This window comes from Crocodylus porosus, unplaced genomic scaffold (genome assembly GCF_001723895.1).
Source record: "Crocodylus porosus isolate Cpor-Errol unplaced genomic scaffold, CroPor_comp1, whole genome shotgun sequence".
NCBI classification, from domain to species: domain Eukaryota; kingdom Metazoa; phylum Chordata; order Crocodylia; family Crocodylidae; genus Crocodylus; species Crocodylus porosus.
Genome location: NW_017728936.1, coordinates 4,287,503 through 4,310,367, shown reverse-complemented (window position 1 = coordinate 4,310,367; position 22,865 = coordinate 4,287,503). Strand labels below are relative to the sequence as shown.

Genomic DNA, 22,865 nt, shown 5'->3' with positions numbered 1-22,865 from the left:
CAGTAAGATCAGCGACACACACATGCACGCAGCCACTCTGATCTTGCACAAACTAAATCTCAGTCAACTTAAAACATTTTTTCAATGGCAAAAAATGATTAACACCAAATTCGTCAGGACTACTGTTGTAGTTCTGAGCCCTGGCAATCAATGCTGAGTTAAAGGGTGACTGTTGGTCTGGATTCCTTAAGCCTCATGTTAACTAGTCACCGGAGGGCACAGCAATCATGCACAAAACTTATGCATGAGCTTAACTTTATGCATGGGGTGTTAACTCTATTGACATTCATGGCATTGACTACTCATCATGCACAAAAGTTAGTTTCTGCCTGAATCGTTGCAGGATTGGATCTTTAGTCAACATGTTGGTTTATCACTGTCCCTTCCTCCAGCCCCATCTCTACCACAAACATGCAAGTGGCCCATAGGGGGCAGGATGCCCAAGATGGTTGCACTTGCAGTCTCCAAATCTCCACTTTCTATTGGTTTCCAAAAACGTATGTTCTTAGCCTGGCCCCTGGCTCAGAAGCGGAGGAGAAGGAACACAAGAGTCTCTGTAGACCACATGTAGAAGATATTTCCACGTGCATTATTATTTCTTTTCACCCCCAAATAAAGGAGATGGATGCAAGTGTAAGAATAACGAAGGAAAAAGGGATGGGATTGATATGCCCAAGGGAAACACGGGTTCAGCTATAGGAAAAGTAATAACTACTGTAAAAATAGACAATGGAAAAACCTGCCCAGAGAAGGCCTGGAATTGCCAGCAGTGATGACATCTGAGAAGTCAACTGGGACCTGTCCTGCCGTGCTGTGGGGACATAGGCTGGATGACTTACTAGAGAGGTCCTCACCAGCCCAGAGGATTCCACCCCCGCATGCCAATCCCACAGATGCAATTTTTTCACTGGTATAAATACACCGTGGGCCCCAGCCCCCGCAGCGTAAATTGGCATGGTTGCACCAAAGGCGTATTCACACCAGGAGAGGATCCGCTTTGTTGATTTCAGGTGACTGACTCCTTAATTACTTTGCTGAGCATAGTTTAAGCATAAGCATTTTTTTAATCTTCTAGGGCTAATTTTAACATCATTCTCAGAAGCATAAGCCAGCTGATTGAGTTAGTCCATAGGAAAACTGATGGGAAGTTGAGGCCTTGGCTGTGCTAGCAAAACTCTGTAGTGCAGACATGTTGGCTGGAGAGATCACACCCATAAGCCAGCCCACTTGTCCCATCACAATCCCCAGTGTGGATGCGGTCTTAGCTGACATCACTGGCGAGGTGCTGGAGCTAAATCAGGCAAAAGTCTCCTGTTGGCATGGACTATGCCTTCACAAGGGGGCTCAGACAACATGGTCATAGTAGCACATCCTTCATGGCAGAGGCTTGGTCACAAAGACAAAACCTAGAACAAAGCTGTCTGTGCACAGATAGATCTACACCACATTTGATGGCGCCTTAGAAAAGACTCATGTGGTGCAAGCTCTCCTGACATCTGCAAAACTATTGGGAAAACATGTGCTTTATCCTTGATACTCCTTAAAGTTTTAGCCATGTTTGCTCTCCCTCCATAAGCACGAGGTGAGAACCGGGATTCTAAGCTTTGGAGGCCAAAGCAGGCATGTATCTTTTCTGAATGCAATAGGGATGATGCTTGTTTTCAGAACAAAGCTGTTCTTTGAGGCAGAAAGGGTTTATCCCTAGCTAAGGCTACTGGTTTCCCAGCATAATTGTGCTGAGATAGAAACCTGATGCTTGTGAGCAGCCATCCACACCATGAATCCAAGGGTTGAGAAGCTATAGCCATCCTGGTGACAAACTGAAGTCAATAGCTGCGTCCAAATGAGCGCGGCTGTGCGGTATGTAGTGCCACAGACATGTCTGCAGCACCACGTGCCACATATTCAGCCATTCTTCACGCTGCAAGTCAGCTGCATGGGTGGGGTTGACACCTGGATATCCAGGGGTCAAAAAAAAACCCATGCAAAGGGAAAAAAAGCAGAGTGGCGCATGTGGGGGCAGCACCTGTTGCTCAAAACTGGAGCCTGGCTAACTAGAGCCACACTCCAGCTGCCAGCCAAGCTCTGAAAGGCAGAATCGCTGCTGCTGCAGCCCCAGGAGACCCCCAGGACCCTGGGCAAGGCTGCTGGGGCCAGTCCAGCGCTGGCCCAGTCTCCCCTACCCCACCCGGCATAATCTGCTGCATGCCAGCGGGTGTGTGGCACAGGCGTTCCTCAGGGGACAGCTAGCAGTGGCACAAGGTATACCACTGCTAGTTGTCCCCGGGGAACCAAATGTCCATGCTCATGTGGACACAGTCAGTGAGAGGACCTGTAAAAGATATCAAGGGTTTTTTCCTCATTTCCCTCATAAAAAGCCAGTTGCACGTTCTATTTCTTCTACTTCATGATTGCATGCAACCTTAAAAGGTAAAACTTGACCCGTCTTACTTTGTTTCTCCCTTCCCCTCTGCTCTTCAGAAAGGGAACTGATTCAGATCCCCTGCTCAGAATTGTAACCAGCTCCATTAACAGATGTCCTACTGCCAGGGAAGATTTCACAATTGCAGGCTAGTATTGATGGGGCCATCACTGCACTCAAAGGTGCAGAAGGAAAAGCACATAATGCAGAAAGTGACAAGCCAAAAAGACCAGTAAAACACCTCTTTATTCCCTTTGACAGGGCCTGCAAAAAACAGGGTAGAAGGAATCTTCCCTTAAATCAGTCAATTATATTCCACACTTGTGGAGAGCTACCCGCTAAATATTTGGTGTCTTTTAAAAAAAATGGCCACTAATTTTGGATATCCAGTTTCAGACATTTAGCAGGCTCAGCTGCTCCCAAACATTAGACAAAGGTGTCTCAATTTAGGGAACCTAATAATTAAGACACCCAAATGAAAATGTCAGCCTTGAAGTTTATAAAGTGCTTTGGAGATATACGATGCTGAATGAGTCAGAAAACACCGTACAATATCTCTTCTCAGTTCCGTCACTACATATATTACTAGTCAATTAGAGGGATTGAGGGCTGAATAATTTAGAAGCCAGGACTTCCAGAGAATATGATCCACTGCTCACATTAGACCTTTCTGTTTTGAGAGGAGATAGGCCAAGAGAATAGCATTCATTTCCTTATCCATAACTAAATTGAGTTTTGGGTGGTGTTCAGTCCTTACTTGGTCCATGGTTTGAATTTAGCAGCCAGGGTGCTGAAATGCAGCAAGCTCATACTCAGGGCTGATCTTACCAAGTTCATGCTTTGCACATTCAGGTACGGGTTTGGGAAGTGGAAGAGCTGGATTGTGTGCTCCACCACAGATTTCCTGTGTGAACCCAGCCCAGTCTCTCAATCTCCTGTTTTCCTCCTGTTATAAAATGATTATGACAGTATCTACTACACAGGTGTTGTAAGCCTCCAGTCCCTGAAAAGGCCTGCAAGATCTGCAAACTTGCACAGGGGAAGCAGGAGGCATCATTATCCCACAGGTTGCTATACCGCATTCCCATAAATAGACTGCATGAAGGCAACACTGAGCACTCTTCATTGTGTCACATAATTATGAAATTCGTTAATGTGTCATTAATATATATGCTAATCATGAAGCAACATGTGTATCCTGCTATTGCACAACTGACAGTGCTTCCACGGGCACACCTCCAATAACAGGCATGTATGCTGTGCACAATTCTCAAGCAAAAATTCAAGCAAAAATAACACTTTGTAACCAGGTTCTTTGGATAAATCTGATATCTTTTACTAGACCAACTCAAATAGTTGGACAAATTCTTCTTTTAAGCGTTCAGGTATAAATACCCTTTGTCAGGCTGAGGAAGCATCTGCAGCTGGTGTGTTCCCTTCCATGTGTTTTCCAAACTGAGAAAACAGGCAGTGGGCTCCATCAGAAATTACCCAGTCAGGTCAAAGACTAGAGCCTTGACTTCTTATAAGGCATAGACGTGAAGCAAAAGAGAGTTTGGCACTTCACAAACAGCTTCTCTTCCAGATCTCTCAAGTTTGGTGTTATCGGGTTGGAAGTCTGGAAAGATCTGGGATTCTCAGATCTCAGATTCTCAACTTGGTAAAAAAAGTTGTTCAGCATTACCAGGACCTTTACTGAACTTTAACAGGTGCTGTGTTCTACTTCAACAGTTGGCCAGGTGGGAGAACTTTAATACTGCATAGGATTTAGTGTTATACCTTGTAAACAGGGAATATGTGATTAATCAATTATGCCAATTATCCCGGTTCTCCTGACTGTGAATACTAAACATTTCATTCAGAGACTGACCTAAAGTCCGCTGCAGTCAGAGAGTCTTTCTGCTGAGTTCAATGAGCTGTGGATCATGGCCTTAACTCCTAAATGAAAAGACACTGGAAACACAGTGCCCATTGAGAGGAAGATTCTGCAGAAGGTGGATCTGATTCTTCCCCGATTTACACCAGCTTTGCCTCCTTACCACTTGATTAAAAAAACAACTTTGCAGACCTTCTTCATCCATTATAAGGAAAGAAAACAGGTCATATATTCAATTATATTATAATCTTTGCAAGTCTCCCTTAATTAAATTATTTAGGTAGGAAACAAACAAGTCTCCAAGATATTTACATCTTATTTCTAGTGTTGTTCTAGTGATAAGCCTGTAAATAAATGGCTTCTACACCAATGAAGCATATCATCCATTGTCAACATTTAAAACAGTCATTAATCTTAGAAGCAACCTACTTATTATAGGTATTGAAGTGCAGGCAATATAAATGCTTATAAACAGGGGCTTCTTTCAAAATTCCCTGCCCTTCTCTCTGAATAATTTAGAGGATTAACCCTTTTACAACAGGGATGGGCAAACTGGTTTTGCCTAATTCCAAGCCTACTAGACATCATGGGTTCGAAAATTTGACTTGAACTTAAATGTTATCAGGTTCACATTCTGCTTGGAAACAATACTGAAAATGAGGGACAGAGAACGAAATCTCAGTCAGAAGAGAATTTAGAAAACAGAACAGGGAGTGGGCAGCATGAAAAAGCAAATAAAAGGTTGTGGGGAGAGAAAGGAAGTGAGGTGGAAGAACAGCTCCAACGAAATAATACCTAGACAGTCTACATAATCCCTAGGTCATCACTTGAGTCAGCATCACTTTTGGAGAGGGATACTTGGACTTTTTTTCTTAGCTATAACAACAAGCACTACTTTTTATTCTTTTTAAGAACTGTGAAGAACTTGCTGACAAATTGGAGGCAATGCTGCACAACTTACACTATAATAAGGCTTTGTACACTTTTTTGTCTAAGGACAACAGCGTACTCTGAAAAGCTACGTATAGGCTACTGTTCTGATGGGGAAAATGAGGCACAGAGAGAGGAAGTAACTTGCCCCAGGTCACACAAGTCAGTGCCAGAACTGAGTAAAGTTCTCACCACCAAGCTTCTCTTGCACGGTTCTCAGATATTCTAAGAGATTTGTAAAACCGCAAACAAGACCGGCATGTTCCAAACTGCCAGCTACGTTAGCAGGATGTGTTTATATATACCCGATTTATACAATGCTCTTCCTCCTTACTCACTCCAAATTCCCCATTTCCCTCAGTAAATGGGGTGTGGAAACAAGCACAGCAACAAGGAGGAACTGGGCACCTAATCTGCAGAAGAATTAAACTGGGCTTTCAAGCATCTCTGATAAGCCTTGCTTTTGATTTACTGACTGCTGTAAAGTGACAGACTTTTGAATGAAGAATTTTCTTATGGGGGAGAAAGAAGACTAGGTAAACAGAGAGAGAGAGTAAGTAAATGGGAAGGGCAAAGGGCGGGAGCTCATTAAGTACTTTTAAATCTACTCTTGGTGAACAAGATGCAACAACTGTAATGGAGCAGCTGCTTTCCAGACAGTAATTAAGTGAATCATAGGGCACGTCTACTTGTGCAAATAAGAATGATTAAATTTAATGCACATTAAACTAATTCATGTTAAGTGATTTTTGGCAGGTGTCTACACATGCACAGACTTGGGATTAAAGTTAGTGCTCTTAATACTAAAGTTAGTCCCAAGTCCCTTCAGCCCTGCCATGTGCCCCTGTGGCCACCAAAGGGAGCTCCAGCCTCTGGACACATGGCTGCTAGTACTTGAGAGCCATGTTGAAGCCAGAACCAGCTGCCAGCACTTGGCAGCCATCCTGGAAGCTCTGATCTCTAGCCAGCCCCTTCCCTGCCCAGGAGCCATGTGCCCAGCACAGGGGCAGCATGCACTAGCTGCCTCCGTGCCCACCCACACCAGGGCTGCCCCTGCCCCTACCAGCAGTGCCCAGTGCCCCACTGTTCCAGCCTGGCCCCTGTCAGTGACGATCAGAGCCCTGCGCTGCTGTTGGCTATGATGTTGGCCCTGCTGGCCCCTGCAGTGTCTCTCGCCTCCCCATCCAGGTCCCAGGACAGCTGCACACACACCACCAGGGGCCAGGGCACTGGTTGCAGGAGGCCCTGCCCACCCCTTCCTCCTGCATTCCCTGCTCCAGCCCGCCTGCCCCACCGCCCACACCCCCTCCCCTACAGCACAACTCTCAGGACATGCACATGGATGAAACAAAAAAACTTTATTGCCCTCACAACCCCCACCTCCATCCCTCCCATCTCAATAAACACTACCCCTCCACCACCCTTGCCACCCCCAACAATAAAAACCCACTTACAAGAGGCAAACTATATACAGGAAGTAAACTATACACATACTGAAAAATATTTATGATATTTTGGCTGTTCAAGCCCAGAGTGGGAGGCTGTGGGGGGTAGAGGTGGGGCCTAGGGCGCAGTACCCAGGACCCCAGTCTGTGGATATTCCCTTGTGGGTCTGGGGGCTGCAGTGACCCCAGAATGTGGTGGCCCTACAGCGGGGCAGGCCAGGCTTCTGGCAGCACCTGCTACCACGGCTCCACACCCTGCTCCCCCCCTCCTCTTGCAGGCCAAAAACTCTGCTATGCTGCCACCCAGCACCTGGGCTCGGGCGCACGTCTCCCAGACACCTGGGGCAAGGGGCTGGCTGCACCCCTGCCCTGCCTGTAGGGGGCCACTCTGGGGAGGCCCTACCACCACCACCACTGCACCCCAAGCGTGCCCATGCTGCGTGTGCCCCAGCCACTGCCTGATGAGCTTTTTGTGCAGACTGATGGGTGCCCTGCTGTTGCCGACACTCCTCATGCCCTGGGCACACCTGCACTCCTGGTTCAGGACTATGAGCTACGACGGTGCAGGGGGCAAGCCCAAACTGCTCCACAACCTCTGCCTGGAGGGCTATCTGCTACAGTGCTACACGTCCCTGCCTCCCGCTGCCAAGGACATTGCCGCTAGCATCAACACCTTCAGTGTGTGAGAGGGAGCGCTTATTGACCAGCTGCAGGGACACGAGCTGCTCAATAAGTTCTGAACTGTGTCCTGCCTGTCTGCATGCTGGGGTGAGGGGGACCCAGGGCCAGGGCACTGTGGGCAAACCAGGCAGGGAGCAGCAGTGGGGACTTACCATATGTCCAGGGTTGGTGAGGCTGGGGGTTCAGTGTGGTCCTTCCCATTGGTGACAGCATCCAGCTGCATCCACCGTCCATGGCCCATGGTGTGTGGTGGGCTGGCACCCAGCCAGGGCCCTGCTCCTGGGGAGGAGCTGGCACTACTGGTGGCTGCAGATGGCATGGCCAGTTGCTGCTTGTGCCACAGTCTGGGGCCACTGGCCAGGGCTCCCCCAGCTGCCAGTGGATGCAGCAGCCAGGGAGGAGGATGGGGAAGGGTGCTAAAAGGTCAAGGTTCCCTCTTCCTGTGATGTGTCACCAGAGGCATCAGGACAGGGTGGGGGTTCAGGTGGCACTCACAGGGGTGTAGCCTGGGTCCCAGAGCACCAAAATGTGGGACAGCTGCTGCATAAAGGGCATGGATGATCTTCAAAGGCCCAGATGATCTTCATCCAAGGGTGCTGAGGGAATTAGCCAGTGTCATAGCAGAACCACTGGCGAGACTGTTTGAGTACTTGTGGCACTCAGGGCAGGTCCCAGAGGACTAGAAAAGGGCCAATGTGGTCCCTATTTTCAAAACGGGGAAGGGGGAGGACCTGGGCAACTATAGACTAGTTAGTCTCACCTCTATCCTTGGGAAAACCCTTGAAAACATTGTTAAGGATCACATCTGCAGGAGTCCAGCAGGAAAAATAATGCTAAAGGGCAACGCACATGGATTCACAGCAGGTAGATCTTGCCTGACTAACCTTGTTTCTTTTTATGACCAGATCACAAACTGCTTAGATGGAGGAGTTGAGGAAGATGTCATACACCTGGATTTAAAAAAGCCTTTGATACGGTGTCACATCCCATTCTTATAAAAAAACTAAGAAGCTGTACCTTAGATGATTCCCTGGTCAGGTGGGTGGTGAATTGGCTAATGGGATGCACCCAGAGAGTGGTGGTGGATGGGTCAGTATTGAACTGGAAATCTGTGAGCTGTGATGTCCCCCAGGGCTCGGTCATCAGGCCAGTGCTGTTCAATATCTTCATCAGTGATTTGGACGAGGACGTGGAGAGCACGCTGTCCAAACTGGCGGACGACACCAAATTATGGGGCAAGGTAGACACATTGGAGGGTAGGGAATGGATCCAGGCAGGAAAGGTGGGCAGAACAAAACAGGATACAGTTAACAAGGATAAATGCAGAGTGCTGCACCTAGGAAGATTACCAACACATACACGGATTGGGGGCTGACCTTCTAAACAGTGCAGCAGCTGGGCAGCTGGGCAGAAGCCCTGGGAGGATTTCAGGGCTGGGCAAGGGATGCAGCAAGCTGCAGCTCTTTGCAACACTCATCTGTGGCCAAGCAGCAGCTCTGGAGGGGGACAGTCCAGGCAGAGACAGGCTGTGGCCTGTCCAGGAGGGCATATGGGGCCTGCTGGGCTCCTGCACAGAACAGCAGTCTTGTCCTGCTGTGCCTGGTGTGTGCGCCCCAGGGCACAAAGTGGCTGCTTGCTTTTATAGCCTACAGCTAGGGGCTTCTAGGCAGCAGCCCAGCCCTAGGGGAGGAGAGGCGGTCAGCCAGGAGCCCCTGGAGCTGGGTTCAAGCCGGCCACCTAAAGTTAGTGCCGGGTGGCATCCACATGTGCGTTAATGCGCTTTAACTAATTGTGCCTAGATTTGATATCTGAATTTGCAGGTATCAAATTTAGGTGCAGTTAGGCCTAAATTTGCCATTTTTAATGTACATTAAGGGTGCGCATGTGCAGACACACCCATAGACGCACATTTCCAATGTTATCAATTGTTGGCAGTGAATGATCCAAGATTGGTGGAGGGCACGTGGACGACCAAGCAGTTTGAGGGGACAGATAAAACAAGTCTTTGCATTGTACCCCTTTATTACGAAGCACCAAGAATTAACATATGGGTTCTTCTGACTTTTTAGCCAATTACTAAAACAAACAAAATCAAAATAATCTAACGCCAAGAGCAGCTATTCAGTTGCAATTTTTGTAATACATGAACAGTATGTAATGGAGACCTTGAATAGCCATGTAAGAGGTGCTTTTCCACAGACCAGCTTTTCTCTAAGCAGAAGTTTCACTATAATCAGAGCTGAAGAGAAAAATTCTGGGATTCACTGTCCTCCATGTCAACTCAATTCACTCTAGGAATGTGTGTGTGTTTTTAGATAAATACAATAGGTTCCTACAATTTCTCTTCTTTTTAACTTGGTATCAAGGTTAAGATCACCAATGAGTAACGCAGCTCATAAAACGAGTAGTACCTAGAAAATCAGTATGCATGAATTTGTGACACTGCTACTCAGCTTTTATATAACACTTTCATTTCCATCCAGCTAAAGCCATGTCCGCTGAACACAGCTATCAATTTCCATATGCTGCTTTTACTGAAGAGCAAGAAAATACCGAACATGTTTTAAAGTTGGAGCATGCGCTGTGAGTGCTTATTATGTAAACTCCAATAATTGTTTCTCTGTTTTTGCAAGTTTTTAATCATTGCAAAAAATATTTAATAAAAGATTCTGAAGCCCAATGAAAAGAGCTTTTCACTGGGAAACCTGAACTGAAAAAAGAAAGGAAGTAAAAGCAGAGATACGAATCACGCCAGTTGATGGCACAAAACGAGAGGATGTGTGATGTGGTACAGGAAGTCATTTCCCGATTAAATTTGCCAAATAATGAAGTCAGTTAACCTGGCTAACCAGTGCTGAAGAAATGAAAGGTTATTTTGCTAACTGCGATCCCAGTTTCTAAGCAGATTATTTTCCTATTTCTTTCCATGGAAAAAAACCTTGTTGCAACACAAACATCCAAAAGCTTGAGATGATCCTAAATGATCTGGAAGGCATTTTTTCAGCAATATCTACTCATGACCTCAGCCATGTTTCAAAAGGAGCGAAGGGCCACACTGCCGATACAGCTAAATGCCCTGGCCTTCCACTCGTCTCCCTGGGAGTTTCAGGAGGCTCAGTACTTCTGAGAATCAAGTCATAATTCATTTCTAAAGACACTGCCATTCCTCACAGTCATGGAAGGGAAGGCGAATCCCCTGGAAAGTTTGCAGGATATTATACCAGTCCAGGTTTTGCTTAATTCTCACTCCTAAAGGGGCAATGCCGGATGGTGAATATAGACATAAAAAACATTTGCAGCAAGACTCCTTCCCACTGCCTTGGCAGCATAAAGAGGCCTGAACGTGGAATTTACATTCCCTTTACAGCACTGTAAAGTGACCCTCATGGACATGAGAATCGGACCCTTCATCTTTCATTTTAACGCAGCTGTTTACAAAGAGAGAAAGCAAGGCAGACCTTAACAGAAAACCCTGCAAAATTCTTTTCCATGCTTGGCATAGAGTAAAAGCCCTCCTGTTTATGGGGACAAATATAGTCCGCTCAAAGACAGGAATGACCCCAGCTAACATGTGTGGTTCACAATGTCCAGAACTTCTGAAAGATCAATAGGGAAAGCATATGGGTTCTGGTACCATGACCGCAGGAGACAGCCTGTCCCTTAAAGGAAGTACAAGCAAGGAAATATATACTTACCAGCATTCAAATATTATAAACGGGGGAGACAACACACCTAAGAACTCCGGAAAACAACTGGACGAGGAGAAGCCCAGGACAAATTAATTTGGGATTTACAAAAATGAGACTCTTGCTCCTCTCATTAAAAACATACAACGTGCAACGAAGTAAAGGACAGGGATAAGAGTCATAATTTAAAAAGCCAATGTCATGGACTTTGTTCCTTGTAAGCCCTGAAACATTTTTGTGCACGTGAGTTTGCAGGATTTTAAACTTTGCAAACCCAAGCTGCAGTCATTTTCAGGCTCTTGCTCGACTGCCAGTTACTTATCTAAACTTTAACAGAGAGAAGTATAGTTACAATAACTCTTGTTAAGAGATGTCAAAACAAGACCCAAATGCTGCAATATTTACGTTACACCATCAAAGATGTTTAATTCCAGACAACAAAAAACTGGTTTAATGAAAATTGTAAAAATAAAAAGCCGAGTATCAAAAAAACCTTTTGTTTCAACACAGCTTAAAGGTAGGTGTTAAACTATTTTATAACGATGCACTTTAAAATGTTTCCAGTTAAGAGATAACTAAAATTGACTCATTCGGGCCCTGATCCAACTCCTACTTAATTGGCTTCAGTGGGAGTTGGATCTGGCCATAAGTCAATCTAAATAAAATAAGCCATCAATTGTTCTTCACCTGTCTCAAACTCCCTCCCATCATTTGTGATTGCTCTATAATCTACTGCAATAAGGTAAAACCAACTCTTCCAGTTCCCAGCACAGTCTCCAACTGCTCAACTGAGAAACCTATTATCAAATGATTTCAAACAAGTCTGCGAATGGAAAGCAAAGCAAGTCGAAAGAGCAACACTCCGCAGTGATTTCAAATCCTTTCTGCCACCTTCACTTCAAGTATCATCTCCTCCAGCACTCAGTGCTCAGAAAATTAAGATATATTGCTAGGGAACCTGTGAGTGGAAATTTTGAACCCAAATGGAAGAGTAAAAGTAGAGTAGCCTTTTGTCCTCCATTAGCCATTGTTATTTTTCACCGTATAGTGTATTCCATTAATATGCCATTCTTTCAGTGAGATTTTTTGAATCTTGAACTGATTTTCTCCAATACACAAAAATAACAGCAAACCCCAGCACAGTCTTCCAAATGCATTTAATTGCAGCTTTGCATGGTGTATCTGAAAACCCTGTTGATCCTGTCCAGGGAATTACCTTTTTAGCCTGCCTGATGCCTTCAAAGACCTCTTCTGTATTATCACAAACACATCACATTCATTTCACCGGCTTGAGGAACACCTCCTTAAGGGGCCCATCTTCGAGCAGCTGTTAAAGACGGGTTTCTTGTGTGTGCAGGCACATTAGGCAGTTGTATACTAGCGTTAGAAATGACCTCCCATGTCTATAAAGAATAGAAAGCTGTTCCCATGTTTGTTTGAATTCTAAGAATATCTATTAACATTTATTTTAGGCCAAACTCTAAGTGTAAGCTGGTATAGCCTGAAATACACTGTAAACTGGTGTAAACTGGTATAGCCCGAAATCAATTGATTTGTGTCTGTTGAAGATCTGGCCTTAATGCTTTGCAAAATATTCAATTGTTTTGTTAAGATGGGGATCCCTAAAATGCTTCAGTCCGAGGGGAAAATATTTACAGAAAAATTGCATTGAACACTACTTTTTATTTTGAAAAATACCCTAGAAAATAGCAGAATAATTTTATTGGAAACGTGTTTCAGATGTATGAATCAGTCATTCTAATCCTTACTCACTAGAATCAACTAGTTAGTTCCTTAAGTAAGAAATAATCGTGACTGTAAGAACTTGCAAGATAAGACCCAAGCGCGCACACAACACGCACAATTGCATTCTACGTCAATCCTTCGGATGCTCTTCCTAGCCTCAAAAATAAAGACACATTTGAAATTTTTCCACTGAAACTTCTTCATAAAATTTTCTCTTCCCTGTGCAGAAAGTTATGAAGAAATGAGTATTTTGCCCCAAATACCTGGGGTTTCAAAGAAAAAAAAATGACACCCAAAAAAGGGGAATATTTTGTTTGCAAATTTCGTTTTCTGAAAAAGAACCTAAATCATTTCAAAGAAAAATGTTGACAAACGCATTTTTTGCTTCAATCAAAATGTATCCTGCGGTGGGGAACAAGAATCATTTTATACCAGCTCTAATATTCCTGCTCTTGTGGCAAAACTAGCATTGCCTTCTCTGGTAGCAGATGCCCGTTACTGGATTATACACACGTCAAGAGTAGCATTAGATCTGCAGAGATACGTCCCAAATAAATGCTATGATGACCAAAAGAAAAGGCAGCTGGAGCTTTTGCCTTAGCAAGATATGGAACTGCCTCTTCATGCAATGCATGTTGAAGCAGAAGGGAGGAATCGACACAATCAAGCAATGACACGTCTTCGGAGATAAACAGCTTGGTCCTGCTGAAGCTATCACTTGTGCTAATGTATCCAAGAGCAGAATCAGACCCTCCGCAGGTGTACTGCCAATACGTAACATCCACTTACTAGGTGTTTACGTGGGTTCATCCCTATGGGGTATGAGCACCTGTACACAAGGTTTGTAACCGATTACCCAGAGATCTTCACAGCCGCGTTCTGCCCGTGGCAGATAATAGAAATGACACCAGAGATGGAACAGAATGTAAAGGTTATGAGAGGAAGATAGAAAATATTAAATATCTCTGGTGTGAGTCTAGGCCCCAACACTTTGCTTTTTCAAAAGTATTGTTAAAAGAAAATTTCTTAGTTTATTTTGTGGACACTGATGAAAGCTTCTCAGCTGGATTCTCCCCGACGGTTTTCAATCATGCTCAAAAATCATTTAGAAGGAAAAAACAGACACCAGGAATCCACATCCAATATCCTCCAGGACAGAAATCCTGACGTGACATCCATCACCGTGACAGGCAGTACCTAAGCCTACGCAAAGATTTTCAGTGCCTCTCAAAGACACTGAAAGTCACAAAGGCAAAATCAGGAATCCGTTCCTACCATCCGTTCATAGCATTACTGCTATGGCAGCACCAGCCTTTGAGATTAAAATCCTACCCAAGGATAGGCCCCAATTGTATTCCACCCCCAGCATTCACAAACCGCATTGCTTTCCTCCTCTACACTGAAGAGCATTCTTTTACAGGACCTCAGCATCGGCATCAAATCAAATTCTGCGCTCATAGGAACGAACGTGAATATGCAACAACTCCACTGGAATTAAGATCCAGCAATGAAGACACTGCTTTAGAATCACACTGATGAAATGAAAGCCAAATCTGCCCTTGTGTGGGTACAAGTATTGTTTAACCTCTTAATGTATTGTTAGTGGTGTATGAATATGCTGAGTGTCTCATCGAAGCATCTTTTGAGTTATTCTGTTGACCAAAATAAAAACAAGTAATAAGCTAACCCATCACACAGCCCCACTGCTACAAACAGAGGCTTCATATCAATGTGTTTGAATATACAGGGTCAGTCCCCTTCAACATCAGTTTAGAGTTTGAAGTAGTTTCTTTTGAGTCTAGAAGTTGCCAGCCTCTCCTGTCTTTTGCCTTTAGAGCATATGTATGTTACAAAGCATTGCTTATGTCCTGCTGTCTTCTGTTTGCAGTAGAAAGTATTGATAGATGATTATTTATTTCTTTTGATTGAAATAAGTTATCTATGCAAGGCAGCTTATGCCCTAATGCATTGTTAATGTAACAATATAATCCCCAGGGTATTAAAATAATCACTCAGAAAAGAAGTTTATTGTGTGCTGCTTTTTTTTTCCTTCTAAAGCTAGCAAAAAGCTGCGTCCAGATCCTGTCCCCTGCAATCTAACTACGCAGACTTAAACAGCAGTAATGCGGTGCTTGAGCACCTTGTAATCCTTCCCGATGAGGGAGGGAACTGCTATTATCCCCTTTGTACACATGGAGAATGAAAGCACAGGGAAAGTAAAAGCAAAATTTGTCAAAGTGACCAAGTGAATTAGGAACCTAAGTTCCATTTTAAACAAATTTATTATTTAGGCACTTAGGAGACTAAGTCTGGTTTTCAAAAGTGACTTAGGAGTCCAACGCCCACTTACTTTCACTGAAAGTTAGGCTTCTAAGTCATTAACAGTGCTTTGAAAAGTTGGCTCTTTAGTTTCTTGCTCAAGATTATGCAGTCTGTGAAAAAACAGAGAAGTGAACCCAAATCACCAGAGTCCCAAGCTGATGTTGTAAGCATTGGCCCTTACATCCTCAGTGATGCAACAGGAGCAGGAACAGACACTGTGTGTGTATCTACACCTGAAATTAATGTGACGTGATAAACTCTGGAGCTGTTTGCACTGGAGTCAACTGCTCCCAGGTGCAGCTTCTGCATGTGCACCTGGGACAGCAGCAGTTTGACCCAGGACTGAGCAGCCCCGGGCTGGCAGCAGGCTCAGGAGGTCAGCCCCGGGCTGTGGGTGGTGGCAATGGGCGAAGGGGCTAGCTGGGGCACAAGAGCACTAAAGTGTGGAGCTATGCAGCAGGCAGCCCCCGTACTTTAGCAACCTCATACTCCAACCAGCCCCTGTCACCGTCTACACGTGCATTTCAGCGGAGTAAGTAACTGTGCCGTAAGATAGCACTGTCCCCGACAGTACTATCTTACAGCAGAGCTAATTAATTTACTGCACCCTAATACCAGTGCATGTGTAGACAGTGGGTGCATCTACACGTTCATTTATGTGCAGTAGTTACTGTGTATTTAGCTTAGTACTTGTTTAATTAACTACTAGCTAAATGCCCAGTATAGTTACTGCGCAGTAGCACGGGTGCATGGGTTTTTTTGTGATGCTTACTGTTCAGTAACTTAATAACGCTGCACAGTAGCATACTAGCATGGTTTTTGCCTGGCACCCTACTGTTCAGTGTTATTAGGCTACTGCATATTACGCGTCTCATGTAGATGTGTCCAGTGTTGCTTTATTGCAGAGCTGATTAGTTAACTCCTCAGTAAAGCACACATGTACATGCACTCTGTGATACTAATTAACAAGACATTTCATGCACTACTTCGAGAGCAGAATTAACACTAGCCAGTCTGCGAGATGTAACTTGGTAGTTATGCCTGATCACTTATTTTTCACTTCCTCCCTCTATTCCTCCCTACGTTGGGAGAAAAGTGAAATACACGTCCAATTACGTCAGTGTTGTGTTTCATGCAGTTTTGTCTTTCCTTAATAATAATCTTCAAGAGGAGACTGACCTCGCTGGGGGTTACGTGACCCCAGTTGCCTTTCCTGCCTGATGCAGGGGGCTGGACCCAATGATCTTGAGAGGCTCTTTCCAGCCCCCTGCAATGTATGAATCTATAATAATGAATACATTCCATAATTTCAGAAAAATTCATTAGGAGGAAAGAAGAGGACGCTGTAGTTGTCACTGTGCTCTGTGAGCTTGATCCCTTAGTAAACACACAGAAACAAATCTCTTTTTGCCATAACCTCACGAGCTGACTGCAAGCTTCAAATACATACCTGATCAAAACACACCCTGGTTTCAAAGGGATTTTTTTCTGGGTAATAATTAGAGACCCTATATATTTATTTGACGACGGTCAGTGAAATGGTTCACTCAAAACAGTGCCTTGTTTTGTTCGCTGTGTACTCCTTGCTTCCTAAATTAAGTCCCTGGGCCTACGTTTGAGACCCTCCTGCACTGAAGACAGAAGCACTACAGATACGCTCATTCTGTAGCACACATCCTACCTTTCTCTACTTTATACCAGCCCCTAAATCAATCACAAAGTAAGTCGCATGCTGAAATGCTCTGTATCGTATCACACCATCAGTTTTCAAGCATGGTGCCCACCTGTTTTCAATGGTTCTTCTTTTTTTGAAGAAACATAAAGAAAAGAACAGCAAGGAGGTATGGACTTACCGGCCGTGTAAAAATCTTGGCTCACTGATATCTGTGCTTATTGTTCACGCTGTGACATAAAATGATATATTTTAGATCTCCTTTGTAATGCTTACTCATATTTAACCACAACCAGACTGAACTTGGATTGCTCCCTACCTCTAAGTTTTACAGAAAATATCATGGCCCAATTTTCTCTACCCTTGATGTATTTGACACTGTTTTGTTTCATGCAGTTTTGGCTTTCCTTAATTATTATAATGTATAAGCCAGCCAAAGAGATGCAACTGTGAAATTCAATTGCATTTCCAAATTTTAGGCAGTTTCATATTTGAAGTTACTGCAACTGGGCCTTTTTGGTCAGTCTCGTTAAAAAGAAAAAGGGTATTTGCAAACGTCTGTCCCTGATCTGGCACTGAATCTCAACTAATATCAAAGACAAAATGCATTCAAGCCTGGAATGCTGGCTCAGGCCTGTCACTAAATATTTAATTATTGTTATCATTAACCAACTTGTTATATTCATTCATATGGCACCTTTTGGCATTTGGCACTTTGTTAATTAGGCATTAGAATATGTAAAACAACGTCTGGGTGCACTGTAAAACATGCCAAGCAATTTGGGGCCCGACCAAACTGTTCCAGACTGAGACAGCTCTGCTGAAGGCAATACACCAATTTGCACTAGGTGAAGATCTGGCCTTGGCTTGATATAATTAAATCAGTCCTTTTTCCTGCCAAGGTTGAATTGACGCTAGACAAAAAGAATTTTATCTTAGATGATTTTGACAAAGCTGAAACTTTTCTTAGGTCATAGCTGACTAAAATACTGAACGGCAGAGTGATACAAGATATGTATGGTTCAGGAGGGACTCTCATGGCAAAGTCCAGCTTTGCTGATCTCCAGAACAAAATTTTGACATACTGGCTTATTTCACTGTATATTAACCTTAACGTCTTATAACCTCCCTCCACCATAATCTATTTCTTGACGAACCTTATTCTTTTGATCTTGAACTCTTGGTAGCTGACTATTAATACTGTGATCCTGGAGGCTTGAGAAAATTCAAAAGGAAAAAACGTAACTCAGAAAAAAAATAAAGTTACTATTTCTCATTACGATTAGCCATCGAGCAATTAATCTTTTACTGCTCTTTGTAAACCAAACCCAACAGGTAAAATACGTCTTTAGAAGATTTATTGTCTTGCTTTCATCTCTGTACAAATATATATTTAAAATCTATATTAATATTTTATATTTAAATATTTGTTCTTGTTCTTGGGTCTCTTATAAATATAAATGTTGGATCTGACAGAATTGGCTGAAATTTGCACCTGTCATTCTTTGGTGCTAGATAATAAGAACGAGTATTTAAGTTTGTCTCTGGTTTTTACTGCTGGACAAATACATTTGTATTGCACTTTTGTGACGGCAATTCAATCCCAGCTGAAGATGCATGACTGACAGGAGATTTGGTGTACTCAGGTGGAAATTAGTCTGGTAGAAGGTATTACTCACAACTTTACATTTGTTTTATTTAAATGGATTAATACAGCTGTTACGTTTCAGATAATAGGCTTTGGGTGGAAGGGGATCTCATTTTCCTCCACACTCTGATACACACACTGTATCCATTCCCCTTTCCTTTCCCACAGGTCCCTGGTCTCCCCCAGGATCCCCGTAACAGTATCCGTTCAATTTAAAGAAAAAGGTCCAGCTAGGCATTAGCCCAAAAGAAATGGTTTCCACCACTATTTTAAATAGCGTCCCAGATCAAATTCAAAGCAGAGCTAGCCAGTCCGCTCCAAACTGGACCTCAAGGAATTCCACATTGTTCTGTGGTTGCTGATATAAAAACTGAGCTGTTTTAAGACATCATAAATCTACGTTCTCCCCGTGTTTTCCTAAAAAGTTGACAACCCTGATTGAAGTTCAGAAATATCAACGCTCCCACATTAATCTACAAGCCCATAACTTCCCATAGGCATCACCATTTGCAGATATCACTTATGTTTGATCCACGCTGAAAAACAATGTCACTGAAGGAAGTAGCTCAATTAGCTTTGAGGTGACGAAACCCTCTCTTCTCTGGGACAGATGAAAATCAACTCTTCCAATCTCTAACAGATTTTGCATTAGAAACCCCTACTTCTTAAGTTTCAGACCATCAAAATATATTCCTGCCCCTACTTAAGTGAATGAAAATCATTATTTCACTAGGAGCAAGACAAAGTCATCTTCGAAAATAAAGTGTCCTATTGATATTGATATTGGTATTGGTATTGATCCGGGGTGGGGATGAATAAAAAAAAATCCAAACCATCAAAAGACCATGAATGATTCAAAAGTTGCGGGGTTTAAACTATTCCGAGATAGCTAAATCCCCACTAGCACACATGTCGTCGTACAGATACAAGTGTACATACCAGTATTCTTATTTTGGTATGGGCAAGCAAATGAACAATTCGTGTAAGGCACTTTTACACAAGTAAAACTACCCTGATATTGCAGTGGTCTGTATTAGTACAGAAAAAAAAATTATAACCCTAACTGAAGGAGTTATCCTAGTACAACGCCTGTGTAGATTACCCCCAAGCCCCATTGTTTCTCAATGGGACGCGGGCTTCTCAAGCGCCTGGGTATTTTAGAAAAAAATCTGCAAACTCAGATGAGCAAGAGCATACAGCTTGGGAGAGGTGTGCAATGCCATGATACACTGACTGGGAGCCCTGCCTAATATCCTCCCCTGGAAGTGGTGAAGTGGTTCTTTTTAACCCGACAAACTCAAGGAATCTGGACAGTTTAGAGAGGATTTATGAGACAAATCAATTCATTGCTGATAGTTAGTATCAGGCTATTATCAAGAAAGAGGCACTCTAGCATTTTGTTTTCAAGTACTGACCGCCCTGGGTAAAGATGATAACGTATCTGTAGTTCGATCCAAGAAACCGGTCTACTGCTAATGTCTAAACTTTGAGTATACTTCAGCTGTAAGAGATGTGGCCTTGAGGGGGCTGAGTTTAATGATCAAAATCCAGATAAAAAAGCCAAGCGCAACAAACGGGGCAGAACAAATACAGGCTCATTCGAACGTGTTTTTACTTTTGTGTGAAAAATTGCAGATAGGACTTTTGATAATTGATTCCTATTTGGTTCTGTTCTATTGGAAAGAATGTTTTAAGGTTTCTTTCCCCTTTAAATCACACAACTACAGACCCCAGCCATAGAAAAACTTTTATCTTTGAAACAATTTTACTCAGCTAGCTGTTGCAATATACGGAAAAGCCTTTCAGTGAAGAATCGGTGATATTCTTATCATCTGAGATTTAAGAACTTTAAAAAAAGACGGCACTAGAGAAAGAGAGGTTTTTAGATTTTTTTTTTTTTTTTTTACATTTTTTCCTTAATGGAATAAATAATTTTCTGTCTTTGAATATGGTGAATCTGAATCCGTCTAGGCGTCTTGGGCTTCATTCTCTACACTAGAACGCTCTCGCTGACTCGCATCAACAGGTGCCAGAATTTATGATTTTACAGGAAATTTCAGAGTAAAGACAGAGCCCTTTTACAGGTATCCCCTCCTCACTAAAGAGGAGTTTCACTAAGGGCCTAACCAAGCCCTTTGAAATCAGGAAGCACATTCCCATTGACTTCAATGGGCTTTGGAGCAAACCCTGTGGACATTCTTCCCAAGCACAATTTCTATCCGTCTTTTTGTGATGCATTGGCACCATTTGGGACTTTTATGCTTTGTTGTATTCTATGGCTAGCTCTTTTTATTCCAGTTCTCCTGCACATGTTAACTTTTGACCACAGCAAAAGAAAAAAAGCAACTCCGTTTGGTTTCTAGACCTTTGTAAGATTTCTTTTCCAATGAAAAGGTGGCAAGGTTGGCGACCGCTGCAGCTTAAATTCAAGACAGATCCCGCTCACCCCAAGAAAGGACCTCTTAGAAATGATAAAGGCATATCAGACCCCGTTACGGACTGCCTCCCAGAAGAAAGGACAGTCGCTTCTTTGGCCAAGGCAAGAGCTTTCAGACAAATTCATACAGCCGTGCAAAGTAATTAATTACTTATTATTTCAAGCATTTCCAAGGCCACTGCCTCTGTAATAGCCGGACAAACTTTACACGTTTTAGATTAAGAGCCATCACAAAAAGGCAAAAGGAGGACTGAATACACCAGATTTTTCTTGAGGAACTACAGCGTAAAGAGACAAAGGAAACTAGATGAAATACCACAACGCTATCTTCCGCTTACATGTGTTGCCTGGATGGGGGTTTATTTTTACTGGTTTGTTTTCTGTGCTTTTTCTTCAGACTTTCAGCTTTTTTCATGTTTCTGGGTTCTCTATTTCTCGGCCCGCGACAGAATTTTTTTCTCTTACAGTAATAGGCTTCCCATGACCTAACACATGTCAGGTTTGAACTGTAACTATAAACCTCCTTGAGACTCCCAATTTGAAAGCACTGACTATTGTAGGAACTTTTCTTATGTTTTTAATTCCATCAGCAAATGGCTCCCAGTGCTAACGACACTGCACGTAAGAAATTTCCATCTGCCCAGCTGCGGCACTGGTTGGATGAATTTGGGGCAAGCAGTACAATCACTAGGGCAGCTTCGCAGAATTTCTCACGAGCAAGAAAAGATCGGCGGGACATGCATGTGTCACTGATAGTATCGCCCTTGATCAGCTGCTCAATCCCTGCAGTTTATTATCAATTTTTATCTTCTTGTAAAACCAAGGTTTTCCATACCTGGCACAGAATCGGCTATCGGAAAGTACTTCTTCTTGGTGATAATAAGCAAGCGATGAATGATAGTTAAGTCGCCCACCAAAAATATATATATTAAAAAGCACTGAAGCAGAAGAGCAGTGAAATCTTGTTTCGTAGTGCTGCTACTTGTACAGCTCTGTGTGTTACTGGATGGGGGGGACGGGTGTTTGCAATTGTTTTCTTTTATGATGTCCCTTTCCTTATGCCACCAAATTTTCTTCCAGTGAAAAATCTTTACTACGACTGAAGTCCGTGAGGAATTTGCCACTGACTACTATGAACAGCATTGGGCCCCCTATGAGGAAACGTGGCGTGCTGCGTGCATCGGGAACTACTTGGGACTCCCCCTCTGCTTTTGCTATGAGCAAAGCTGCGCTTTGTAAACCAAAGTGGGAGATCAGCTGCAAACGTCCTCTGGCCAGCACAGTCACCAGCCCTTGATTTCCCCGTCAGAAATGCGCCAGCAGTTGTTTTAAAAGAGACAAGAGAAGTCACGCAGAAACCAGTAGGAGGACATGCGTCCAAAATACAAAGTGCACCGTATTCGTTCACCCTCCCTCTGAAAGCAGGCCGCTCACCCTCTTTCCTGGGCTTTACACCCCGCTTCAGACCCTGCGCAGCCTAAATAGCCGCGTCTGAAGACTACACAACTCCGTCATCTTACTTAAATCAAGCTTTACACCCGCTTAATGTTAGTAGTGTCAGTGAAGTGGCTCTTCATTTGGGCCCAGGTAAAGGAGGCAGCCAGCTCTGGGCCCTAAACAGAGCTCCCGGCTCCTTTGGTGGGAACCTCTTGTTCGGTTTCCCGGGGCTTTGTACCTCAGCTTGCCGGGAACGGGCCGCTTAAAAGTAGCGACAGACGCTGGTGTCCCTGACTGGCCGGTCTGCCCATCAAACCCCGCCAGGCGTGAGCCCCCCGCGCCGCACGCGTGCCCGCGGCCAGGCTTACCCGCGCAGGAGTGCCGCGGCTCGGGCCGCACGAGGAGGGACGGGCACACGGAGTAGAGGGAAAGTTTCTCGAAGTAGTCGCAGGTCTCCTTGGACAGGATCTCGTCGATCATGAAAGTCTTGTAGCGCCGCCTGGCTGCCTTGAGCGGCCCGGGGGCGCTGAGCCGCAGCTCGGCGCGGCAGTGCATGGTGCCGC

At 43.9% G+C, this 22,865-nt stretch overlaps 1 protein-coding gene across 1 annotated transcript in view; it reads right to left on the bottom strand.

Annotated features, from left to right (window-relative positions):
- Positions 1-22,857, bottom strand: part of BARX2 (BARX homeobox 2) — a 47,261-nt gene extending 24,404 nt beyond the window's left edge. Inside the window, exon 1 of the mRNA XM_019546991.1 lies at positions 22,671-22,857. Within this exon, the coding sequence (XP_019402536.1) occupies positions 22,671-22,857 (187 nt within the window). The remainder of the gene's footprint in view (positions 1-22,670) is intronic.
- Between the last annotated feature and the right edge of the window lie 8 nt (positions 22,858-22,865).